The sequence below is a fragment of the Apaloderma vittatum genome, unplaced genomic scaffold (assembly GCF_000703405.1).
Source record: "Apaloderma vittatum isolate BGI_N311 unplaced genomic scaffold, ASM70340v1 scaffold14803, whole genome shotgun sequence".
Classification (NCBI taxonomy): domain Eukaryota; kingdom Metazoa; phylum Chordata; class Aves; order Trogoniformes; family Trogonidae; genus Apaloderma; species Apaloderma vittatum.
The window spans coordinates 42,891-67,810 of NW_009706527.1; the positions used below are offsets into that span (position 1 = coordinate 42,891).

Consider the following 24,920-nt stretch of genomic DNA (forward strand, 5'->3'; position numbering starts at 1 on the left):
AATAACTGGGAGAATTGGAAGGTCTGAATAAGGAAAAGCTATTAAAATGGTTTGTGGTTGTTGGCAGATCAGTAGAGGGGAGCACAGTGAAGGCCTGAAGCCTACAAACACTACAGAATTATGTAGGCTGATACCATGGAATATAAATAGGAGTGGATTGAAATTAATCTAGGGATAATTGGGCTGAGTGGGGGAGCTGCTCCTTGCTGGCTGTGGGAGCCTCATCCAGCAGGAACAGCAGCCTCTGGTGCTGGCCCTGTTTTACACCGAGGGAAGTGCCTCAGCCTTCTGCCTGGGACCTGCTCAGGGTTTCAGCAGTCAACTGGAAAACTGCATTCAATGTGCCAGTGAGGGAGCGAATGCAAATTTCCTCTTTCTCTTTTGGGTGAGATTTATACCACCTCCACATGCACAGCCTCCTGGCAGCAATAAATCACAGTGGGGGAAGGGAATGCTGCAAGAAACGGTTATCCTGCAGTTTCTGTGTGAGGGGCAGGGAGGTGGGATGTGTGGGGATCAGCCAGCCTGCCCCAGGCACACAGCCCCAGCATGGCAAACCTTCCCACCCCTACACCAGAGGCCACCCCTCCAGAGCCTGGGAAAATGGAGATGGAATTTGCATTTTAGCCATTCTCCTTCCCTCCTACGTTATGCCGGTGGGTTGTGTGCATGCCCAGGTACCAGAGGCTGGGATGGAGCCGTCAACCTCATCTCGGCAACAGGTTTATTATAGAGACAAGTGCTTTGCCTGCTCTGTGCCGAAGATGAACGGGGCTTGTGATGAACCGGACCACCCCCAGACGCCCAAGTGTAGGCTGCATTGCAGACCTATAGCTAGTGCATCAGCAGCTGCCTCACCCTTTGGGATTTGTCAAAAATACCTGTGGGATGGAGAGCCTGGCTCCGTCCGAATCCTGGCAGAGCACAGCTCCTCCTTCTTGTCTTTTCCCAGTAGCCTCAGCCACCTCCTGGCCTTACCTTGCAGCCCCCCTGCTCCTGGGACTCTGGCCCGGCAGCTGTCAGGACTGGAGACACAGGAGATGCTGAGTCCCCTTCACACTGGCCACAAGCAGCAAGCACAAGAAGACACGAAGGGGACAAGTTCCCTCCAGGGCACCCTGCCGAGCCCAACACGCTCTGCTCCTCACTGTCCTGGCTGCTTGGCAGGGCTCGGCCCGGGGAATAAGCCCTGGTCCTGGGGACCTGGGTTCAACGTCTGCAAAAGGTATTTGGCTGCTGCCTGTAAGCACCTGACTAGTTTAATCCACTTTCGGTGCAGAGCTCTGACAAGCCCCCAGCCAGAACTAGGACAGCTAAAAATACTCAGCGCACAAAGAAAGTAGTAATTTGGGTAGGACTGAAGTGATTGATCTCAAATCAAAAGGTTCAAAAGGTGCAAAATGCGGTCTCCTCAGGTCAAACATCAGAAAAAGAGCGAAGATGTGAACCAGTTGCAGGGCTTAAGAAAAGCAGCAAAATCTAAAGAATTTGCTAAAGTTCACAGCATGAGCAGCAGAGCCAGTACCAGCAATGCAGGGAGGTGCCCGCTGATTTCCCCACCATACGCTGACTTTACCTTTACTGTCAGTCTAAATTCTGCCAATTATTAAATTATCCAACTTGCAGCAAAAGCAGTTAAATGTGATCCAAAGGGTGTCACTAAAATTATGGTAATTATCTGAAAACAAGCCAATTACTTCCCTCCTCTTCCTGCCAGTCGGTACCAAGATAGCAGCTGTTCGAGGCAAATTTGTTATCACGTTACTGTACATTTGTTAAAGGTTGAGGTTATAGATTCTAGACTTCTTTTAAATATTAAAGATGCTATAAAGTCATGGAGTGTATAACTTATTAGGATTTTTTTTAAATGTCAGGAAGAGAGAAATTTCTTTTATATGCCAAGAGAACCAGTGGGAAAGTGATTTACTAATAATTGCTGGCTGGAAACGTATACTTTGCAATCAGCATACAACCGAGCTGTAAATTAACTTGCGTCAGCTTGTTACCTCTGCCCATGTAAAACGAACTAAATGCAGGGAGTTTCTGGGGATCTTTTACGTTTCTCCTTCTTCTATTTTGGCATTTGGGACACTTGATGCATCCAGAGACATCTTGCAGGATTGGCCCCCCCACTGGATTTGCTCCTTCGGTTTGTCAAGTGCTTTGGCTCACTTAGTGGTGTGAGAAGCAGCAACGCTCACGGAGAGTGAATGACCGTGCCTGCAGCCCTGCGAGCGCTGCCCCAGGCAGAGCAAGTTGGGCCAACGTTGGGCAGAGCCATGGGCAACTCTTTGCCTGCATGAAGAGACTCCTGAAAAGGCAGGTTATCAAGGCATCTTTTACTTTTAAACCCGGTCATGTTAAGGACAGCCTTGCTTAAATTGGTGAAGGTGTCACAACACACAAAACCCACCACTTGCAGCTATGTCAGAGGTGCAAATGAAGCGCCCTGGGACCGCAGATAGCGTGACCTCTCGTTTTGCACAGACCTTCCTTGTAGAAACTACAGTCTTTCATCTCATGCTTCCTACCATATTCTTCCTCGGACTGACCTTAAATCTTTTTTTTTCTTTTTCATGTAGTGTTTTGAAATCTTTGGCTTTGATGTGCATAAAACACTTCTTTCAATAAATGTCAAGAGCAGATTAAAGAGAATTAAATGGTGGAAGGAAGAGACACTACCTTTTGGCTTAAACAGCATTTACATGACAACCGAAAGAATCAGCTATGAAAAATGTGTGTTTCCCTCCCTGTGCTCGAGGTACGTGCCAGTGGGATCTGTTTGTATCTGTGGGGTAAGTGTAGACCCCTGTACATCCGTAACTCCCTGCAGCTTGTGTGCAGCTACACAGCCAAGGCGCTGGGCAGAGCTCAGTTCCTGGGAGCAGGTTAGCAGCATTAGCCTGCTGCTTTGCTTGAAATAATTAGCCTTGCTCACAGATGACCTTCACAGCAGGCCCTAAAGGCTGACAGATTTGGGTTATACTGAAGCAACAGAGAGAAGCACGTTTCAGAGTGCTCCTCCTGGAGAAGTCCCTGCTGCTCACTCCACCGTCAGCCCCAGGAACTGGAGCTGGGCATTGTGGTGCCCACACACCTGCAGCAAGGAGCTTCCCCACAGGGAACAGATGCAGCCACTGGGCTCCTGGACATCCCTGGTACCTTCCTGCTATTCTTAACTGATACCATCTGCTTTCTGTTTTCCTTTCTCAGGAAGTCGCTGTTGCTGTCAGAGCAATAGGCCAGGCCTCTCGCCTTTCTGCACATGGGGTTGTGTCCAGTTCCTACTAACCTGGCAATATGTGAAGTGGAATCTCACACAGGAGAGTGTAAGTACGCTATTCCGTACTTATTGCTACTTGATTCTTCCTTATTATCATTTAAGATTTACTTATTACTTTTATTTGCTTTGTATGATGTTATTTTCACATTTGTTAACCACTAAAACTGCCCAGTTCAGATTTCTCCCTGTTAAGCAGCAACAAGACATTCAGCCATAAGGATTAGACTGGATAGTGTTAAAAAAAGAAATTAAAAAAAAAAATATAATCCAGGCAGTCCCCTGCCCAATTGTAGTATTAGATATGAGTGAGCGTGTAAACAGGTTTCTGCTTATCAGTCCCGCTGCTATCTGCTGCACACAAACTGCTCAGCCCTGCAAAATCCAATTTCCAAGAGGTTAGAGGAGGAAACTGTTTGCAGAAACACAGGAATACAAATCTCCAAAGCCACAGCCCTCATTACACTGATGCTGAAGAGAGAAATGCGGCTTGACTCCTCCTGGCACCCAAAGGTGACATTTACTTTTGTAACTTCGATTAGAATCAGCCCGGCTTTGCCAGGGGATTGTTTCTTCCTATTTTCCTCTGCTTGTGTGGTAGACTGGTGAAAGTGGGTGAGCCCCCCACTGCGGTCACTGTACCCGGAGCAGGCGCTGGGCATGGGGGGGCTGCAGCGCACCCTGTCCCTGTGCGCGACCATCACCTTCTGCTTCCCCTCAGAGAGCTTGGAAACTCTGCCTGGAAACACCAGTCACACACTGGCAGGAGAGACAGAAACACAGCCGGCTGCCTCCCGCGGAGCGCCCTGCACCGAGCATGGAGCGAGAGCGTGAGGTCCCACGTTTTGAGGACTACGCTGTTTTGAGCTTTTGCCCCAGGCCTCCATGTGGAGAGATGCTGCTGCTCAGCCCTGGAGCAGCTGAGCCTTCCAAGTGCCACCTAGCATCGGGGAGGAAGGAACACAGCACCGGCAATGCCACGGGCTGTAGGCGACAGCAGGAAGGATACAGCAGCATCCGAGGGCAGCAGAGCGGTGAGGTGCAGAAGGGAAATGTGCCTCAGCCTGAAGCAGGCAGGAGCTCTTTGTTCGTTTCCAGATAGAGCGATCAGGCTGCCCACTTCTGCTCCCGACATCTGTAAAAGGCTGTTGCCCAGAAGTTCACTGCATCAGTAAAAATGCAAACTGTAAGCTGATTAGGTATTCATAGATACTCCTTCTTGATTAGCTCACCATTAATATTTCAATGTCAGAACTGGATGTATACTGCCTCCCTGCTCTCTTCCTTCCTGCTTAATTAATTTTGACCATCACCAACAACAGTCTCCGACAGATAGCAGAAATTAAAGTGGGCTGTTCCGTGACTTTGCTTGCTGTAAACAGCTATTTGCAATTCCTTTTCATACATCACCCACCCGCAACAAAGAGATCACGGTAGCAGAAAATGAGTCTCTCTCCTAAGGACTTCAGAGCTCCAAAAGAAAGCTTATTCGATAAAAATAATCGAAAAGACAATGCAGTAGGCGCAACTCAGCAACAAGATTTGTGTCTCACTTAGTAATCAGCTGGCTGTTATTCCATTAAAAAAACAGAAAAGGGGAGAATTGTTACTTATCTTTAAAAATAAAGGGCCTTTGATTTAGGGCAGCTCATAAAAGGCATAGTATTGCCCAGCTGTGAGGGGATGTGATAATCACTGCAACCCCAGCAGCGGAATGAGCAGCTCACTTCATAAAATGTAGGCTGCATGGCTGCCTAATGCGCAGCACACACATCTGTGGCCGATAACACAACATGTGCTAATAGTTTGTTTGATTTTATTGACATGCTCAGGATATATGGGGGCAGGAGGAGCAGCGAGGCAGAAATTATATGGCAACATTGGTTCCACTCCAGCCCAGGGGACCATCTGCCTTCGTCCATCCTCATCCTGGGCCCGGAGGGATGGATGTGCTTACCTGGGACCAGAGCACCACCGGGCTTGCAGAAACAAAATTTTTGCCTTTCTTTGCTGCCACCTGAGCTGCATGCCGTCGCTGCACAACAAGACCTCCACTACTGGACATGCTCCACATCTCCACCCGTTGCTGCAAACCATCCTGCCCCATCCTCCAGCCTCTTCTTTCCCAGAGAATATACCGTGATGTGACCCAAGACAAGCAGAAAGGCAGGAACGGCTTCTTGCAGCCTTGCCTGGCTCCGTCTCCTCCATGCAGTAACTCAGGCTATTAAACGCCTGGCCAGAGCTCACCATCTGCTTCCAGTCTTCTAGGAATGCCCCTGAATAGTTCAATCAAAAAGAAGATCCTTGTTTCACTGCATCATAAGTCACTCTTCAAGTAATTATATTTTTATGCCCCTATCAGGAGCAACAGGGACTGTTCATTTTATGGGCTTTAGCAGCCAGAGCTGAGCTTCTGCCAAGGTTACGGCTGGGAGGGGAACATGATTTAACATTTTCTCAGCCATTCAAGGCCTATCCATGTTTTTAGCTTTTTGGTTAAGCAAGTCAGTAAAGCCCTGCAGAATGAAAGCCTTTGTCCAGGAGTGCCTGTATTGTGGAGCATAAAAAAATGTGTTGGCTTGGACCAGAAGAGCTGACAAATCATCAGCATGAAGCTGGTTCCTAGTGGTGGGAATACCAGGTCTGCCCTTCCAGAGCAATGCACGGATCAGCTTCTGCAGCACAGCGACTGCTGCCTAACGAGAGAGCAAAATCCTGCTTATCCCAGCAGCTGGAGGAGACACGGGGCTGCGTACCTTGCGTGCTGCCTTAGAAAGGTCAGATGAGATTAGTTTAGGGGAAAAGCCTACCAACTTGCTTCATCTAAAGTGCCTGGGATGCAATTCACAGGACTCAAAAAAAAATTCTTCAAAAAAGGTCAAAAAAGGTAATCTTTCTGGAGCCTTCTGTTGCTCTTTGGGGTAATTTCACTTTTCAACATTTCCACTATCCTAAAGTTCATGCCCTCTCCCCAGATCCCTTAGCACCACTGTCCATTCCTGGGTTAGTTCTCCACCTGCTTTTTCACTGTCCCAGATGTTCAGTCTTTTAAACAGATTTATTCCCTTGACTTTGAACAGGGCTTCACCATGTTCCCATCTGTGTTTACACTCAGTGCGGGGTAAATTTCTCCTCCAAGCAGATCTGTTCCTTACCAGCAAAGAAATACGACTCAGCATAGCTTCAGACGGGAAGACAGAGCAAAACATCTCCCAACCAGCGCTCACTTGGGAGCTGCGCTACGTGCCCACACAAGGATGGAGACCTCCGCCAGACTACCTGCATTATCAGACTGTGCAAAAAGGAAGCAAGATCTGGCCCGGAGCCACCACTCACACGTCCGCTCTCAGGGCTGGATCCTCAGCTCACCCAGCACCTCCTGCCAGTTATTCAGGATACAGAAGCCAAATGCTCATCTAGAGCAAGCAAAGCCGGACTGAAACTCCCCAAATCCCACCGAAGGGTCTGACTCAGGCAGCCAGGGCTGTGGGTGTTGGAAAGACCCATTTGGTCAGACGTTCATAGCTCCTTTTCCAGGGAAATCCTATCTCTCTGGGTGCCTTCTCAGAAAGCAAGACTGGCTGATGCAGGAGCACAGCCCTTTTTAACTGCCTGGGCAATCTGCGACACAAAGGACAGCTGCAGCCCAGATTTATCACTCTGCTCGCCAACACGTCTCTGCTGCAAGGCAACAGCAACACCCGGTAATGACTTCCCAGGTGGATCGACAGAGAGCGTGAGCTTCATCTAAACTCAGCAAAAGGGATTTTGAGGCATTTATTGGCTCACTGCTTCACCCTAACTGGTATCAACCTTCACGTTTTGGGGCAGTACGTTGGTGCTGCTCTCATCACTACATACTGCCCTGCTGTGTCCTCACGTTCAGATGCTTGTTAAAATTATAGCCAGGATCCAGCCAGCCCAGCAAACATTTATATTCGGAGAGTCACAGGCAAAGGGAAGCAAATTCCCTCTAAAACTGAAGTATGGGTTTTCCCATCTGAAACACATGGCTCTGGCGCAGTGCTGGGCATCTTGGGGCTGGCTTCTATTTCCTCAGGGACAGCAGCTTTGGAGCCCCAGTGGCACTTGGTATTTCTTGTTCCCATTTATTACAAAGCATTATTGTTATTTATAAAATATACTTTTTATGGACTGTTAGTGCATCGAAGTGCAATAACTGGTCTAAACTCAAATCCCTCGTAGAATTGTTCAAAGAGAAGCAATTCAGCCACCTATTAATACAACAAGGATTTCCTCAGGTCTAAGGGAGTAGAAAATATGTTTTGTACAAGTGAACTAGTTCTTTCTTGCAGTATAAAACTGCTCTTTTCCAATGATAGCGATGAAAGGATATTGCTTCTGTCACTGATGCCGCTGGAAATGTATTGCCCCTCTCCAAGAAACTAAGGAAAGGCCATGGCTGGTTTATTCTCTAAATGAGGCTACTGAGAAATATGCTGCCCCCGGCATTAGCCCAGGGACGCTGCTGCTGCCGTGTCCCCAGCCTGAAGAGAGAGCAAAGACACCAAGTGAGCAGGTTTGTGCCAAATGGCGAAAGTGTACCTGGAGATAATCAAAGCACAGTTTGAGAAGTGACCAGAAGAAGGAAAACTGTCCAAATGTCAGATGGAAATGAATCCCTAGCTTCTCTCACCGAGGGTGAAGCAGGGCTCAGCCGCCGTACAGTGCAGCCAGAACGTGGCTCTGCAGCTCTGCACCTTGCATGGAAGGAGCTTAAACTCTGGGGAAGGCTAATCTACAGTTAACCTGTGGCAGGGAGCCTGGCCGTTAGGAGTGCTGCCAGCCCCTCTCCCTTTTATTGCTGTGTCTAATGGGCTGGCTCTCTGCTGAAGATTTTAGGTTTTGAAAGTAAAATTATGAAACGGCTCTCAAACTAAGACGATCTGTCACTCGAATGTACGCGCCGAAGTGAACACAGAGAAATTACTGTTTCAGCAGAAGTGAAAATTTCCTCTGGTAAAAGGCTGAAGTTGAGTCGATGTTTGTGGTTCTACTTTCATGCTCGTCGGTCTGTGGATGTGGCAAGTTCATTTTGTTCCCTTGCAATGTCCTCCCCAGGTGACACCTCCCGTTTGGAAGGTGGACAGAAAAAAAGCCAATTGTTGGTTTTAACACAGGAGTTCATTAGATTCTTAAACATGCAGAGATTGGTAAAATATTGTCTGGGCTTTGGTGCTGGTGCCCAGCATCTCCATGAGGTTCAGAGCAGTCCCTGCTCCAGGACACACCTCCCTAGGGCCCAGGATGGTGACACCTTTTACTGAACTGAATTCTGGAGCAAACTGGCAAAAAAAAAAAATGCAGCAAAGGAGAACTTGCGTCAGTGCCAGTGAAAAAATGAGAGCACGTGTAAGTCAGGCGTAAGCAATATTGGCACTGGAGCGAAGCACGTCTTGGGCTGAGCTGTGACAGAGCCCCTTCTCCAGCGCCCTGGCAGCGGGCTCCTGCCGTCAGATATTTATTAGTTGTGTCAGGAATTAGTGAGAGTTCACTGACTGAATAATAATGTGCCAAAGGCAGTTTTTCGACTTCGCTAATGTAATTAAAGAAAGCAGGGGGAAAAATCCTTGCACTGGGGAAGAAATGAGGGCTTCTGATGTTGTTGGTTGCTGTCTTGGTTGTAAGGACGTGAGGTGACATGTGGAGGGAGAGGGTGAAGATGGCCAGGAGGACCTGAGCAGTGATGAGGATCATGCAGTTACTCCTGGCTGTGAGGGGAGTGTTGCTCTTTCCAGAGAGAGACAAGAGGAAAACAGGAGAGCTGCCCTTCCTGCTCAGGAGCTGGACCCATCTCCGGGTTCAGGTTTTATGCTGCTGTTTTTCACTTTCATGCTCAAGCATCTTGCATCAAGGCCGGACTTTTTGGCACTTCTCCTCTTACTCAGCCAGATCTTGCCATTTTGGGGGACCTTTTGTGAATGGCTGAAAACAGGTTTATAGCAAGATTGTTTTAATGCTGCTCCGGTGACCCAACAGAGCCAGCAATGTCAGTGCATCAGGCCTGAGCTCGTTTTTCAAGCCCCACAAAAAGAGGGACTACGTGGGCTCTGAGATAAGAGCCGTGAGGCTATTTTTAAAACAGGGATGGGCGAAGCTTTGGGTGATTTTAAATCAAATCAATGCCTGGACAACAGAGCTCTGCTTCCCACACTGCCTCTGCTGCCAAGTTCCTCTTCCAAATCCCAGGGCTGTCTTCTGACAAACAACCCTCAGTGTCAACAGGATGGGGCTCCCACCCCCCCAGCCACAAGAACACCCGTCAGGAAACCGGCTGCGGGTCGGCCCCGGCCCGGGCTGTGTGGGAGGGGGTGGGAAAGGCTGCACGGTCTGGGACCGGCTCCGACCCTTGACGCCTTGGCCATTCCTGACCATTTTTAGCGTTGATTGCAGTGTTACCCACCCCAGCAAACTGTCCCCCGCCTTGGGCAGATGTCTGCTCCATTTATGTCTCTCCAAGGGGTGCTGCGGGGGGCGTGCTGTGACACTGCCTGCACCCTGCAAGCCATGGGCATGTCCCCGCTGTCCGGTGGCTCCTGCAACATCCTCAGACATTGCCCTCCAGCATCCCCAACAGCTGCTGGTGCCACAAGTCCTTTAGCACACTGGAAGTTAGTGTTTGGCAGAGTGCCTTTCCCAGACCATTGTTTCAATTGTGATTTCTCAGTGAGGGGAAGGATGGGAGGGATCCGAGACCTTGCAGGCAACTGCTGCGGGTGCAGGCTGGCCTGCGCACCGACGTGTGTGAAGCTCTCTCAGCTCACGGCCCTAAAAACGCAGCACTTGAGCTACAGAGCAAAACACAGAGAAGCAAGAGGAGCAGCTCTTTGCTGAGTCATGGCAACAGCTCCACTGGTGCCCAGTTGTGAGAGAGCCTGTCAAGCAGCTCTCCACCTCGTACAGCAGGGAGGGCAGCCGGGAGGGAAGGTTTTCACAGTGTTTTTAATAGTAGGTCAGCTATTACTAGGCAGATACAACCCCTCTATTTGCTGCCACCGTGGAGATGCTAGGTCGGAGTACCCAAGCAGCATGGTTGTACACTTTCTTAGTGTTATTTTTATCTAAGTTACTAATTACACATTACCTACATGTCACCAGCCTGATCGATACTAGCCCGAGGAATCAATACGTACGTGGATGACGGTGCTGTTTGCCATTCAGAGCCTGCACAAGCTGGGAAAAATAGGGCCCCATCAATCCCAAACGAGGGCTGAGATGCAGGACAGGGTGGGGGCAGTGACCACATGCTGTCTTCCCAAATAACGCTGTGACACAGGCACAGACCTGCCATGTCCCTGCTGCCCCCAGCACGTGCCTGCATCCCAAGGCTGAGGCAAACCTCCACCCGTCCTGCAGCACTCCCAGGGGAATGGCACAGTCCATTTCCAATCCTTGGGATGTGAAGCATTTAAAAGAATCCCACTCATCTGAAAATCATAGAATCATAGAATGGCTTAGGCTGGAAGGGACCTTAGAGATCATTTAATCCAACCTCCCTGTCATGGGCAAATGAATGATTCTCCCTCTCTGTGTGTTCTTCTTACCTGGTGATCAGTGTCTTATGTAATCACAGGCTACTTCAAAAAGCACAAGGTCTGCATTTTTCTTTGCTGCTTAACTAACCAAAAGCTGAGGCCATCTCTGTAATGTCACCATGCTTCAGCCAGCAAGAGGGCTCTTGGCTGCAGAAGGTAATCAAATTTTGCAGGAAAAAGCTCTTAGGACTACCATGAAACTTAGGATTGATGTGCAGCTAAGTGAGGGAATTGCATAACTGAGAGTTTCTGCCTGTCTTACTGGAGTCTTATAACTGTTCTGATTCTGTCGTAGCGATGCTGGGAAATTGTTCTCTGAAACCAAAAGAGCCTTAGAAAGGCACAGGCAGGTCAGGATCATTTTGCCCTGAGCACTGGGTTTCTCTTAAGCAGTGAGTTGATGGTGGTAGGATTAGACAGAGAGCAGCGTGGGGTGAAAGCAAAACTCTCCCCTAAGGCTTCCCTCATGCTCAGCTGCACCTGTGCCCTCGCCAAGGTGCAAAGCTCTGCAGCCTCCTTTTGTCAGACCACTTCGACGGCACATCTCAGAGACCAGGGAAAGGCTCTGGGTGCATCCAGTTACTAAGCACCGATGGGTCAGCCACCACTCGCCAGCAAAGCAAGAGCCCTTTGCCTGAAAAGCACCTGATGAAAAGCTTCCACAAAGCATCACAATCCTGCTTTTATCCAGGCTTTTAGGGTAGCAAAAGGAGTTGTAAGGGAAGGCTGCTAGTCCTTGCTGCGTGTCTACAAAGACTTGTTGCCTTTCCTAAGCAGCAGACACAATCTGCTTTGGTGCCAGAGCACGGTCACCAGCAGCTTAATCCAACAGCAGACCCATAATCCTTCCCTTAGTCCCACAAACACCAAAAGCAGAAAGCTGTCTGGATTTGCCGTTTGATGGGCTTTACTCAGCCTTGGTTGCAATCTCCGTTTCCACTGGCAGCGAGCCTCGCTCCCCTGGACGGGCTGTTCCCAGTGGAGCGCAGATGCTGCAGGGCTGGGGAGCAGACACAGTCCATGCTGGAAACCTGGTGGAGGCTGCTTTGGTTCTCAGCACCCCCAGCCCTCAGGACACTCCTTTACTGCAGTGACGCTGCTGGGGACCATGTGGGCTGAGGCAGCGCTTGGAGCGGCACCTCAGGGCTCACCGGGACGTCACCAACAGATGCCCATGGGTGAAGCTGCTGCCTGGGACACTGTGGTGGCCCCATGCTCCTTCCAGCACCTTCGTCACTGGCAGTCACTCAAAAACTGGTCTGAGAGTTTTGCAGAATTAAAATGTAATGTCCAGCTATAAACCACAGGCCCCTGGCAGAGCACCTGGAAGCCACCAGAGAGGTTGTACAGGCACAGCCAGCCCTGGAGAACATCCCCAGCCCTTCCCTTACAGCCCCACGGGGCAGGAAACATTTCTCCCTGGAATCAACTCTTATTTTTAAAATGCCAGCAAATAAACCTTTGCCGAAAAACAACTGTGGCAGGATTTCAGCTGTGCAGCCATTTGCACTCCCTGTCCCTGAGGGTAGCCCTGGAGCCTCTCTCCATCAGCAGCGACGGGCTGCAGCTGGGTGCTGGGGCTGCCCTGCTGCCCCACACATAAATGGGACCAGCTTGGCTACCACAGCTTCTCTAATGTTGCTGCTGTGCAGGTTTGGGAGGAGGTATTGCAGCAGCAATTTATTTTTAAATATGGTGGCACCACACTCAGAGAATCAGCCTCATCTCTGATCTCTCAGGGACGGCTTTGACTTCGTTTGTTGGGTGAGTGAATGTTCTGTCTCCTGTCCTTCCCCCTCTCCCTGTTGCTCTGCTGCTCATTTACTCTTTCATTAGGGATCATCCTCTTGTCATTTGTATGGATATGATGTTTGTTTGGTTTGTATTTTTTTTAAGGGGTGGATGCCAGGGATCAGGAATCATGTGTGCAACATATGGTGGCAATTAGCCCAGCTCTCAACCCTCATGGCATGTCTGTGTCTGCAATTAATGCTCTGCTCTATCTGCATGAGGTTTCTGTCTTCGCTCCTTCCTTCTGGAGCTGAAAAAGGCACAACGTGGATCTCTAAAAAAGCAGCAGGGAAGTGTTAAAGGCGTCATGTGAGTGTGGGGCTGCTCTCAGGATTGATTCATGTTTAGTTCAGCTTGGCCTTTGCACCTGGATTTACCTGAGTGTGGCTCAGGACATCTGTCTGACACAGTGCGGAGCCTTTTGGGACTGATCCTGGCTCTGCAAGTGCTTCTGCTTGTGCACTTTACGGCCCGTTTCATGCTCCTGCTGAGTGCACCTGGCTCTTTATTAGGAAATTAGATTGCCTGAGTCAATATTTCATAGTACTAAACTTATTTACTCATGCCTTTGATGCTCTGCAGACTACCTTGAGCTGTTTTTTGTGGGATGGGAAAAGGGGAGCAAAATTTGGACTTCAAGGGGAAAAGGTAAGGGCAGGCAGAAGGAGGGTGCCTGTAGGACCTGCTGTGCTTCAGGGAAACCTGAGGTTTGGGAGAAATGTGGCCCCCTCCTCCCCAGCACTGCTCTGCTGGTATCTTGTGGTGGTTTTATAAGGGGTTCCTGGCAGAGCTGCCCCCACCCCCCTATCTGCTCTATCATCTACCTTACGGGCTTGCTCTGCTTTTCTTCTCTCCCATATAAGTTCATCTACCCTAAAATCCCTGCTTTTCTCTGAGATAACGTGATTTTTAGGGAGGTGTTTCTCTGTCACCTGGCTGCAGCTGATCTCTAATGATGAGCCCTCTCCTGCAGAGGGAGGGAAGGAGGGAGAGCAATTAGAGGGGGACAGCATTTCTGAATACAAATACATTAAACCATTTAATTCTGTTGACTCAGGGCTGCCTGGCTTTGAATGGAAATTAATCCACAGTGAACCAAAATTAAAAAGCGCAATACAAAATGCTTAGCAAGGCACCACCAGGGTTTAAAGCAACCCATTAGCTTGCTTGAACGTACCCAGTAAATTTTCATTTGTCAATAACGTTTAGAGCCTACAGTTTATTTACAGCCTGTTCAATATTACCAAAACCCCTCAGAGCGCCTCATTTGTATTTATCTGCGACAGTCAGTTTCCTTTCCAGGGACCTTTCCTAATCCCTTGCTTTGTACCTGCTTGTCTCTCGTTGCAGAGCCAGACGCAGCAGGGATGTGCCACCCCCCTGGGCAAGTGTAACCCAGGGTTACTCCTTTCCATCCCAGTGATTTCCTGCACGGGAGAACCCCTGCAAAGCCACCCTGAGCCACCTCCCAGTGACCCACACCATGGGGCTCCTCCAGCCTCTGTCCTGCGCCCCAGGGAAGCCGTTGGCTGTGATGGAAACCCCAAAATGGCAGCCTCCAGGGGATGCAAGGGTCACGCAGGCAGGAGCAGCTGCCTCTGGGGACCCACAGCCCGGCTGAGCTGGAGCAGCCATAGCTAACGGGCCAGGCCCCTCCATCTGTTCCCAAATCGGCTCCCGTGGGATGAGCCTTGGTGAGGAGAGCGCATAACAGGATTTCCCCCAAAAGCCGCTTGGATGCTGCTGGGCAGATAACGAAGTCTGGCTGGCCCTGAGGATTTCTCCAAGGAAAGGAGTTTATTCTCGGGCACAGACACGAATGGGTGGTTTAATCTCCCGACTGTCGTGGCTCGTGTCCAGTTGGGGCTGCTTAATCCAACACTTCAGCTCCTGGAGATGTGGCTTCCCTGCAGTGGAGATGGGTCTCGGGTGGGTTTTGTGCCTCCACAAGGAGCACGGGACAGGGCTGGATCTTCCCCAGCTGCCTGCCTCCTCCTGTCTTCATTAGCACTTCTCAAAGGCAGAAGTATAAGCAATTGTAATGGAAATAGAAGTGAATGCAGCATCAAGCAGGCTGCCCAGGGAGGCAGGGGGAGATGCAGGACAGGGGGGAAAACAGCCTGTCTTGGGTGTAAAGCTCAGAAAGGGAAATCCTTCCAGAGGTTTAGCTGTGAAGATGGCCCAAATGGGACTGCAGCCTTCGCAGCAGCACCCTGCCAGCAGACAGCCTGGTCCCCACCACTCGCTGTGAGGACGGAGCCCTACGCCAGAGCCTCAGCAGAGGACAGTGAGCAGGACCTGCAGGCCAGGCTCTCTGCCACAAACCTGCTTATCTGGATGGAGGTGATTTTCAATACATTTTATAAGCATGGGTGCAAGAGGCAATTGCTAAAGCAAAGGGCCTCTCTCTTTTTGTTCTTTTCTCTCCTGCCAGTGTTGGTTAGGGTTTGCAAGCATCTCTTGCTGCTGAGACCCAGGATGCTGTGAATGGCAGCCCCCTGGAGAAACCCCATCTTTTCACCCCAAAGAGCAAAGTCTCTGTCACTTGCCTGCTGCTGTCTGCATGTAGCCAGCCAGGGTGCAGACTCTCCTCTCGCAGGCTCCGCTGGGCAGCAGGACGGCGACGATGGCCAGCAGCGAGCTGAGGGCAAGCAGGGCACAGCCGCCCGCACACAGCACGGCGCTTGTCTGAAAGGACACGCAGGGCTGTCAGTGTGGTGATCCCCTTCACTGTCCCCACGATAACTCCCCATAAATTCCCCCTCTTGAAGCGAGAAGTGGGGCTCCATCTTCTGCAGCTCCTCCCACTTTTTCCCTTTCACCTTCTGTTGCTTCAATTCCCTGTTAAGTCTTGAGGCCACGGTTCACCTGTCACCTGGTCCCAGGGGTTATTAGCATTCGGTCTATGGTGATAATAGCAAATGTGTTACGTGCATGAAGGTTTATGTCACTAATATAAGTGCCATTAGATGTCCGTGATGCGTGTCACTGCCTCCACTGAGAACTGAAATCTATCTCTTGATGGTGCCTGCCCCTGCAAGCCTGACAATTAGAAGGTATTTTGCCAGTGATGCTCCATGGGAAACAGGGAACCTCCAGGGAACCTGCTGCTGCAAAGGTTCCATTGCAGCCAGCCTCTGCCGACACGGTGGGCTGCTCCCGCCCGCTAACCCCGCTCACCTCCAGCAGCCCCACCAGCCTTTCTCTGCAGTGGCCGTGGCTTTGATTTAGCCTTTTTTGCAGCAAAACAGAGTCATTTGGAGCTGTTACTCAAACGTGGGATGATGCTTTGGGGGCTAGAGGCTATAGGGGTGCCTGTGGGCAGTGTTCTCCCCGGGGGCTGGCACGGTGTGGAGGGGCAGTGAGAGAGGAGGCCAGCACAGCTGCCTGTCCTCCTGCCATCACCCGGCTGGGGCGAAAGCAGTTTTGCTATTTAATATTTTGGCTGTAAGATGCAAACTGCATCAGCACCTAAAACTGGGAAAAGCGCTGATTTATGGCAAAACCAGCTGGCCTGTGGGTGTGGGCACCTAACTGCTGCGCTGTTTCTGTCCCTGTTGCAGGTGATGTTTCCACCTCTGCCAATGGGTTGGCACTCCAGTGAGGTGTTCCCTGTACCAGTGGAGATCCAGGACAGGTGCCTCCTTCTCCAGAACCCAGCTCCTGGCTGTGTTCAAACAGCACGAGGGCACCTTGGCCCCAGGATTGCGGCAGCCACATCAAGCCCTGTCATTTCACGGCAAATTCCACGAAATGCTCTTGGCTTCGGTGAGTCACCCTGCAGTAACATCAGCGTCTCGGCTCCCTAAAGCAGTACAGCTGTAAGACAGGTCTCGTCCCCATCTTCCTAACAAGCCTCATTTCCATAACCTATACAGGAGCTGCCTAAAGGAGCTCAGGTCCCACCTCCACCTGCTCTTGTCCAGCCCACTCACCCTGCTGAGACATTCTGGTTAGAAATACACAATTTTCCTGTTCCGCTGTTCCCCCTATATTTGAGCTTTTGGGCAGCCATGGTTACTATAGGAACAAATCCAACACGTTTCCGTTTGTCCCCCCCTGCCCTCCCCAAAGAGGTTACAAATCAGAAGTAAATAATCTGCTAAATGCAAGTAATGCTGCAGGAGCCACAGGCAGGCTGGAGGGGAGGAAGAGCAATTGGGTTTACCCTGTGGATGGCTATGAGGGGTCCAAGCAGCTAAAAAAACCCTCCAGCACTAGCAGTGCTTCCCCACAGGTCTGGCACTGCCTTACCTCTACCTGTGGTATTTACTGCTGAGCTGGTTTTTAGCAGCTGGACTGGCTGGTGCCGTGGCAGCAGGGTCCTGCTCGGGAGCTGCTGTTGTCCAAAAAGGGACATGGGGATGTGGGTGAGGGATGGGCTGGGGAGCACGGGCACCACCGCAACACCCAGGCGTGAGCACTTCGCCTGGTGCTGCGCAGTGATTAGAAATCAGCACCTTATTTATAGCCTATTTATACACCGCACAAGCAATGCAAACGCTGTCCCAGCAATAAATTAACTCCTGACATGCAATGTCAAAGGCACAGCAGTGCAAACAGCTACCGAGGGAAACAGAGAGGCTATTTTGGCAGGGATGGTGGCAGGGGAGGTATCTGCTCCTCTCCAGCTCCGTCCAAACCACTGAGGCCCAAGGAGATGAGTGCTGCCTCAGGGCAAAAGAGACGAGGTTGGGACAACCCTGGCAGGGACCAGCTCTTGTCCCATCTGTCGCCTGGGAGGGATCCATGGGGTTTGGGATGGGATGGGTGTCCCCATCACACAGACTGGCCACGAGCCTTGCTTCCCACCGCTCTCTGGGCAGCAGAATGGCAAGGAAATATGGGAGAAAAAAAAAAAAAGATTACTCTGCCCGGTGTCTGAATTTCACCTTCCAACCAGCAACATGCAAAACCATCCTCCTTTGTGAGGACTATTAATTATTTAGAGCGATGAATTTTTCAGTAGAAAGGGGTCTTGGGAAGCAGGCTTGTTCCTCTCTTGTGTGAAGAACATTATTTTTAATGATCTAGGTTCTTCTTAATTATGATGGCGCAAATCCCCTAAAACATCGCAGCTCCTGCTGGAAACAATATATGAGCTGCTCAGACTGCTAAACACCACAGAAAGGTGCAGAGATGTTTTTCAGGACATTGTGCCAAGAAAAAAGGCACAAACAAGATGGGTGTGGGTGAGCGTTACACTGAAAGAAGAGCTGGGTCTGGTTTGGGTCCTGCCATCAGGGTTCAAACAGGTGGCAGCAAGACTGGGGAGCTGTGGGGCTGGCAGCACCCTGAACCCTAACACGTTGGCATTACCTGTCAAAACACTGGAAATGCTCTTGTAAACCTGAAATTTTGCTTTTGTCATAACCTTTCCAGGGCCTTGGCTAGAAATTATCCCAAGTCACACCTGCAGATCATGCAGCCACTTCCCAAGAAAAAGAATGAAGTTTGAAGAAGTCCTTGGAGCAAAGGTACCAAAGAGTTGCATCTAAAAGCCCTCTCCTTCCAGCTGCACAGCACCTCCCTCTCTCCTCTCTGTTTGTGCCTGTTGTATCTTGAGCAGAAAGCAGAGGATGCAGGAAACAGGATGCAAAACCCAAAAATAGATGTAGAGGAAACAAACAGATGCATCGAGGCTGTCTATGAGAGCCCAGCTTAGGCGAGGGCAGGAAGAAGGCCACGCATCACAGCAGAGAGCACAGCTCCCAGCGCAAAACGGGCCAGGGAGAAGCGAGACCTCGCTGCCCGGTGGGCTGCCTCTCCCCAGGCGTAGCAGACCCTTGTCTGCACCAGGGGAAAAACACCCCATGGAGCCCGGGGCTGTGAGCTATCCTGCCTCCACCACGCTGGGAAAAGACATAAAACCGTGTCAGATTTTCTGCTCCCGCTCCCAGGGAGATTAATTGTTTATCCCCAAACAAATTAATAGTCCCCTGGTGGGACTGTAAATATGCCTTTATGTAGCGTGATAAATTCCGATTAACAACAATCCCCTGCCCATTATTTTAATATTTCACAGGTCTGACATATGACATGGTTGTACCATTCACTAAGCAATAAATCTGCTGAAGATGTGGCTTCATTCACCCAAAAAACCCGACAAAATTAACATGTAACACAAAGACCATCCTGGGAAGAATCACTTAATATCCCTAATGACAATTTTAAAAAAGTTAACCCATCTTTTGAAGCCAGCATCTGTGATCTTTACAGTTTAAAGTGAAGAGTGCAAGGGGAGAAGAAATTGTTCAACGAATTAGTGCTGCGAAATGGCACCCAGTGTTTGGCTTGGTCGAGGTAAACCAAGTTGGCAAAGCTCCTGCCATCGCATCCTGTGTGCTGGGTCATGCCACAATGCACATTAGTTTATTAATGCATTTTATTAATTGGAACTTGACCACCTCCGACAGCTGCCATCCCGGATGGGCCCCATGGTACCCAGAGCAGCAGGCTGAAGGTACGGTTACAGGCTGCTTGGGTATTTCAGCCCTGCTCAAATGCTTAAGCATCTTTGCAAATGGGAACAAAAAATAAATACCCTAAATAATTAGGAAATAAAGCCACAGGCTAAGTGAGAAGAAGGAGTGAAGGGCAAGCATGTCTGGCTTTAAGTGCTGTACCTGGAGAAGCAGAAACCTTGTTAAAAAACTTAATCAGTGCTGGACAGAGGTGCTGAGTGGGGACCTGGGGTCGGGGATTTGCAGTAGTGCTGGCAAGGCCCCAGAAGGGGTTGGATCAGTGTAATCAGACTGTTGTCTATCTGCAGGGCAACAGCGGCGCTGGAGCAGCAAAGCTGCCTTACCCCGACGGGCTCTCTGCGGGCCCCTGCACCCCCCGAGTCGCTGCCACCAGCACCACGTGGCCACCAGGTCCTTCACTCCTCCAAAACCTTCCCGTGAGTTTTGCACTGGGCCCTAAACCCCCTGATTTCATCCACACCACACTGGGCGAGACTGCTCTACGCTCAACACAGCGCTGTCTTCTCCTTGGGTGAAGGTGTGAGAGATCTCAGTAAAAACCAGCAACACCCACCCAGGTGCAAGAGAAAGACGCCTGGCTTGGCGGGAGATGTTGCGTGCGCAGGGGTGGATGGGTGGATGGAGCCTCGCAGCTTGTTCGTATTTCCCCCGCACAAATCACAGAAACAAACATCCGCCATCTGGTCAGCATTAAAGCTGTGGCCAGGAAGAGGATCCCACACGTCCTCGTCTTCTCCTCCCCGGCAATTACTTCCTTTTGGCTTTCTCCGTCCTAGTTGATCTTCCCTCTCCATCGTGCCCCCATGCAGGTGCTATGCCCTGCCCAGCAGCACCAGGAAGTGCCTGGTGACGTTCACTGGGAACGGTGGGAGCGGGTCCAACCTCCCCAAACCAGCCTGGCAGTAACGCAGAGCCCCAGGTGTGATGCTCCTGGGGACGTGGCTGATCTCCAAGAGCCCCCTGAGCCAGGGTGGCTTGGGCTGGGACATGAGGGATGCAGAGGAGGCAGCGATGCTCCCGTCCCCATTTCTTCCCTTGAAATGAAGGATTTGGTCAGTGGGGACCTGCCCATGCCACAGAACATAAAGGGGGTACTTCTCCCCAGTCCACACTTAGCTGCTCACGCACAAAATTCAGCAACCGCTGTCAAGATACAGCTCAGCCAGTCCCGGTCTTCCAAGTAACTTTCCCACTTTCAAGCTAACACCAGAGGGGTTAATGTCCAAACCAATTCAAGAAAAAAAATTGCATTTTTTTAATTAGGGAGAAAATAAGAGACAGGATAATATGTCTGATGAATTACGGCTGTCTTTCTTCCAGTGCCATTGCATCTGGGGACACTAGAAAGCAGCTCCTAATGGCACTGCTTTATCTAAGAGGATGATGGATAGTGGTGAAAGAGGAAAAAAGGGAAAAAGTAAGACATTAGCACATCAATGGTGTGCCTGTGACCTCCATCAATGGATGCGAACCAACTTAATGAAATTTTAATTAGGCAGCAAGCAGTGTGCTGGCGCTGGGTACCAGATCAGACCTTCCTACCCACACTGTTATTATCCTTCCTTGGGATAAGCCCTTTCCTGGTGCTGGCAGCAAAGCTGGGCTCATCGTCCTGGGCCAGGGAAGGCCGTGCAGGTCACAAAGCTCTCCCAACTGCCTTTTCCTTACAAAGCCAGTGGAGAGGAGCCCAAAGGGAGTGGGACTGGCAGCCTCAAGAGGATAGGGAGAATGTCCCACTGCTGAAATGTCCCTGTTGTGTCCTTGCCACCCTGTGCCAGAGACTGCTCTGGGGAATCTGTCTCCAGTGTGCCAGGGCGATGCCCTTCCCAAGGGTTTAGGACTCACTGTTTGTCACCCAGGTTTGTGGGCAGGTGACCTGGTGTGAACTGGCCATCACTGTCATGAGCGGCCACGTCTCAGCTAAGTCCTGGCTGCTGCCCAGCCCCAGCAGCGACACCGCAGCTAATGCCCACCTCTGTGCCTTTATTTAAGCAAAGCAGCTTCCGTCTCCCATTGAGAGCAGACTTGGTGGAATTAATCCTGAGAGCGGCCTGTCTGTATTTTCCATCAACTTGACCTTCCATGGCCCACCCATAAGCTGGTCCTGTCTCAGCACTCAGCCCAGCCCAGCTTAGCAGGGAGAGGGTCCCTGGTCAGCGAGTCCTGGTTCTACGCTGCTACTTGGGCACTGAGGCACAGGGCCAGAAGCCAGGAATTACAGGTTTCCCTAACACCAGTATTTTCTCTTCTATTAGTGGAGATCAAAAAACTCTGGGAAGCTAATGAAAGGAGATAAATTCTACTCCAAGGCAATATGCATGAAGAGGAAGACGGTGATTTCAAGAATTGCTGAGCAGTTACACCTCTTGCCAAGGTTGTGTAAGTGCAATTAAAAATCAAACTGACTGGTAGGCAGAGTAAGCCAGGAAGAACCTGCTCTCTTGGGAAGCTCTTAGGATGAGGAAATAAAAGTTGATTTCCTGATAATCCCAAATTAACACACTGGCCTGATACACGGCCCCAGAGGTAGAGTAGACTCTGCCCAAGAGTCTCACACGTGGCTCCCTGCTTGGGCCACACTGCAAGCCGGGGATTCCCTAAAACACTCAGCTCTCCCTTGTGCCAGAGCCTGTGCTGGAAGAGGAACAATGCATTTTCCAGCTATCTTCCCATCTCCACAAGCACCCCACGTGCTTTTTCACTGGGATCGGGGCTGCTGCATAACTCCACAAATTTGACCCCAACAGGCAAACCTCAGGTTACATCGGGAACCCAGTGTTGGACTGACATGATGAGAAACCAGCAATGAAGGCTTATGAAACCTTTCAGCGCTTTCTAATAAAAAGGTAAGCAGGTTTACTGTGTATTTTCACTAGGCTGAATCTTTTCAAGTCCTGCTACGGGCACAAACCTAGGAAAGACCCACCCAGGGAACTCCCAAGGCTGTACAAAGCTTTACCCCCTGTTCCGAGCGGCTTATTTTGTGCTCTGCTCCAGAGGGGCATCACTGGCTTCATGGGCTAGTGGTCCATGTGAATACCACGGGCGGATCAGCTTCTTTGTTATTTTAGATTACATGCTTGGCAAAGCCTGAAAATAATTGGAGACTATCTGGAAAAATAAAAATAGAAATTTGAAATGAAGCAGCGCTGGATTCCGAAGTGCAGCGCTGAAACTGGAACCCATGAGCCAAATGCTCCCATTGAATGAGAAAATAAATTAGCTGAGGATAAAGCACTATTTTGCACACGCACATATGAACACAGGGATCCGGCACCAAAGCAGTGAGATGTGATGAAGCTCCAAAGCTCGCCCCTTTCTCCCAGGTCTGCCAGATGACCTCCTGAGGAGCAATCCCCTCTCCCCATGGTGCCTGCACCTCTAGGGATGCCCCTCTCCAGCCCTCACAGCTCCAAGTCCTCCCAACACAGGTCTCTGTTTTCATTAAGTGCCCACGTAAGGACCTTGCTCGTAAACTGGCTGTGGTCCCTGGGCAATATTACCATCACCATGCCTTCTTCTCTCCTGGCTCCAGCCAGACCCTCTCCAGTTCCCATCAGCTCCTGCAAGGTCTCAGCCTGCATAAGACAGCCCAGCCACAGCTTCTCCAGGCATGAAGGATGTTTTATTATATTCCACCTCATCAAGTCACCATCATGATGCTGAGCACGGTGCAAAGCCCCAGCAGCCTGAGCACTGACAGGGTTAAATTAAAGGTACCCACGATATTAGAGAGCTGCAAAGTAATTATGAAAGGAAGCAGAAAAAAGCCAGCAACTCTAAGCAGACATGAAGGCCCTCTTAAGAGAAGAAAGGCATGTTAATTAACCTCTAGACATGATTCAAAGCGTCATTTGTAGCATGATTAACATAATCCCCCAAGTGCAAACACACAACTGGCATTAACGATCATTTTGCAGGGCTGAACACTCCCCCACCCCTTCATCAAATCGGCACATTTGAAAGGGGAAACAGTTGAAACGAGGTTAAGCACGTTTCAGGGAACAAGAAGTTCCCTGGGGATGGACGTCCAGGCTGCGGGCTGCTCCCAGCCCTTTTTGTGTGCTGCAGGTGGGCATCCTCCCCAGGTGTGCTGTCAAGCATCCTCTCCAGATGTGCTCTCAGCATCCTCCCCAGGTGTGCTGTCAAGCATCCTCTCCAGATGTGCTCTCAGCATCCTTCCCAGATGTGATCTCAGCACCCCCCATGTCAGCTTTTCCTTCCTTTGCCCCCCACAGCCACAGCTCCACACTCTTCTCACCAGCCTCCACCACTTCTGCGAAAAGCTGGTGGCTATTTTCAGAAGCTCCGAGACTCCCGTGCACATTAGTCTCTTGGCTCTCATATAAAGGCGGAGCTTCCCACAAGATTGCTTCAAAAGCTTGAAATAAATGTCACAAGTTCTGAAAGCAAAAAAAAAAAAAGAGCCGCAATCTCCTCATCTCTCCAAAAAGAATCTCTTGCTCGAACTCGCGGATGGGGCTCACAGCACTCAGCTCCCCTCGTCCTGAGCACCGAGGCGTGCGGGTTCGGAGAGCTGCTCATGCACGAAAGCCAAAGCTGTTCCCTGCCTCAGCAAAGCCATCAGGGATATTTTATTATATTCCATCAAAGAGCCATCACAACAGGTATTCTTATCCTCATCGTGGCTGAAAGCTGGGAGGGGAGCACTTTCCCCTGAAAGAGACTGCACTGTTTGTTGTTCATGAATTATTTGGGTGGCATTGTCTAAGGAGACAAGGATGTGTCACCAAAATCCCCTGTAAGCTCCACTCGGTACCGTGGTATTATTCACCCCTACCACAGCCCAAGCTCAGGAGCTCAGAGGCTTTGCGTTACGTTATATTCTGGATCTGAAGTGTTTTCGGAGGCTATTAGGTGGCTGAGGCTGCCTGTAGCTGAAGCTTGTTCAAACGAGTCACTGCTGAGCTTCATTCTTATCTTTAAAGTTTGTTATTATTTGGAAGTGTTTATCTGAATCACATTTGCAAAAACATCTGAACAAAGGCCAACTTACAGAAACGACAGCATTTTTGCACGTTTTTATATAAATAGGAAGGATTTTATGCAGCCGGTTCTTTTCTTTGCAGTTCACAATATTTTCTTTAATGACAATTTTAAGGGCCGTGACAGGATTTAAGCAATCACACGCAGACCTGGCGTCCAGGGAGAGAGAACAGCGCAGCTTCACAGCAGGCTGAGGATTCAGCCACCAACACCCATTGTGCCGGGCACAGCCATGACCCCTCGGGGATTTAACCCTCATATTGGGATTTCTGCAACCCAGTGACCTGGAGCAAGTCAACGCTCGTGTGTTCTGAGCGGCGCTGGTGAAATCACAGTTACAACCTCAGGGTAAGAAGCTAAGAATAAAAATAAAAGGAAAGGAGAGGAGAGCAGAAAGAAAGGGCAGGGGCACGCGCATGGTGGGATGTCTGGGCTGGGCTTTGTGTGGTCCCCACACACAACCAGGAGGGACAGGTGGCCCTTTGTCACTCCATGACGTCGCAGCAACCCCAGACCCCATGGGGCAAGCAGGGAGGCCTTGGCCTCCTTCCTCCCAAAACCTGGCAAGGATATGACTCCAGCTGCCGGGCAGGGAACAGCCACAGTCCCCCATGTCCAGGCTTGGTATCTGGACCCACATGTCCCAGGGGCAGCAGTTTCAGCCACCTCCCTGCTCCTCTGCTGCTCAGCAAATTCAGCCGGCAAGCGATGCTCAGTGCCACCCCGGGGAGCACCAAACCTCTCCTGTTTCTCCCCCAGCTCCCTCCCGTGCGCCCACACAGGAGCTGACCCGTGCAG

At 50.4% G+C, this 24,920-nt stretch overlaps 1 protein-coding gene across 1 annotated transcript in view; it reads right to left on the bottom strand.

Annotated features, from left to right (window-relative positions):
• TMEM211 (transmembrane protein 211) overlaps positions 1 to 19,909 on the bottom strand; it is a 53,013-nt gene extending 33,104 nt beyond the window's left edge. The window contains exons 1-2 of the mRNA XM_009865838.1: positions 19,787 to 19,909; positions 15,180 to 15,336 (exon numbers count right to left, since the gene is read on the bottom strand). Coding sequence (XP_009864140.1) covers positions 15,180 to 15,336; positions 19,787 to 19,909 — 280 coding nt within the window. The remainder of the gene's footprint in view (positions 1 to 15,179; positions 15,337 to 19,786) is intronic.
• Positions 19,910 to 24,920: the final 5,011 nt, after the last annotated feature.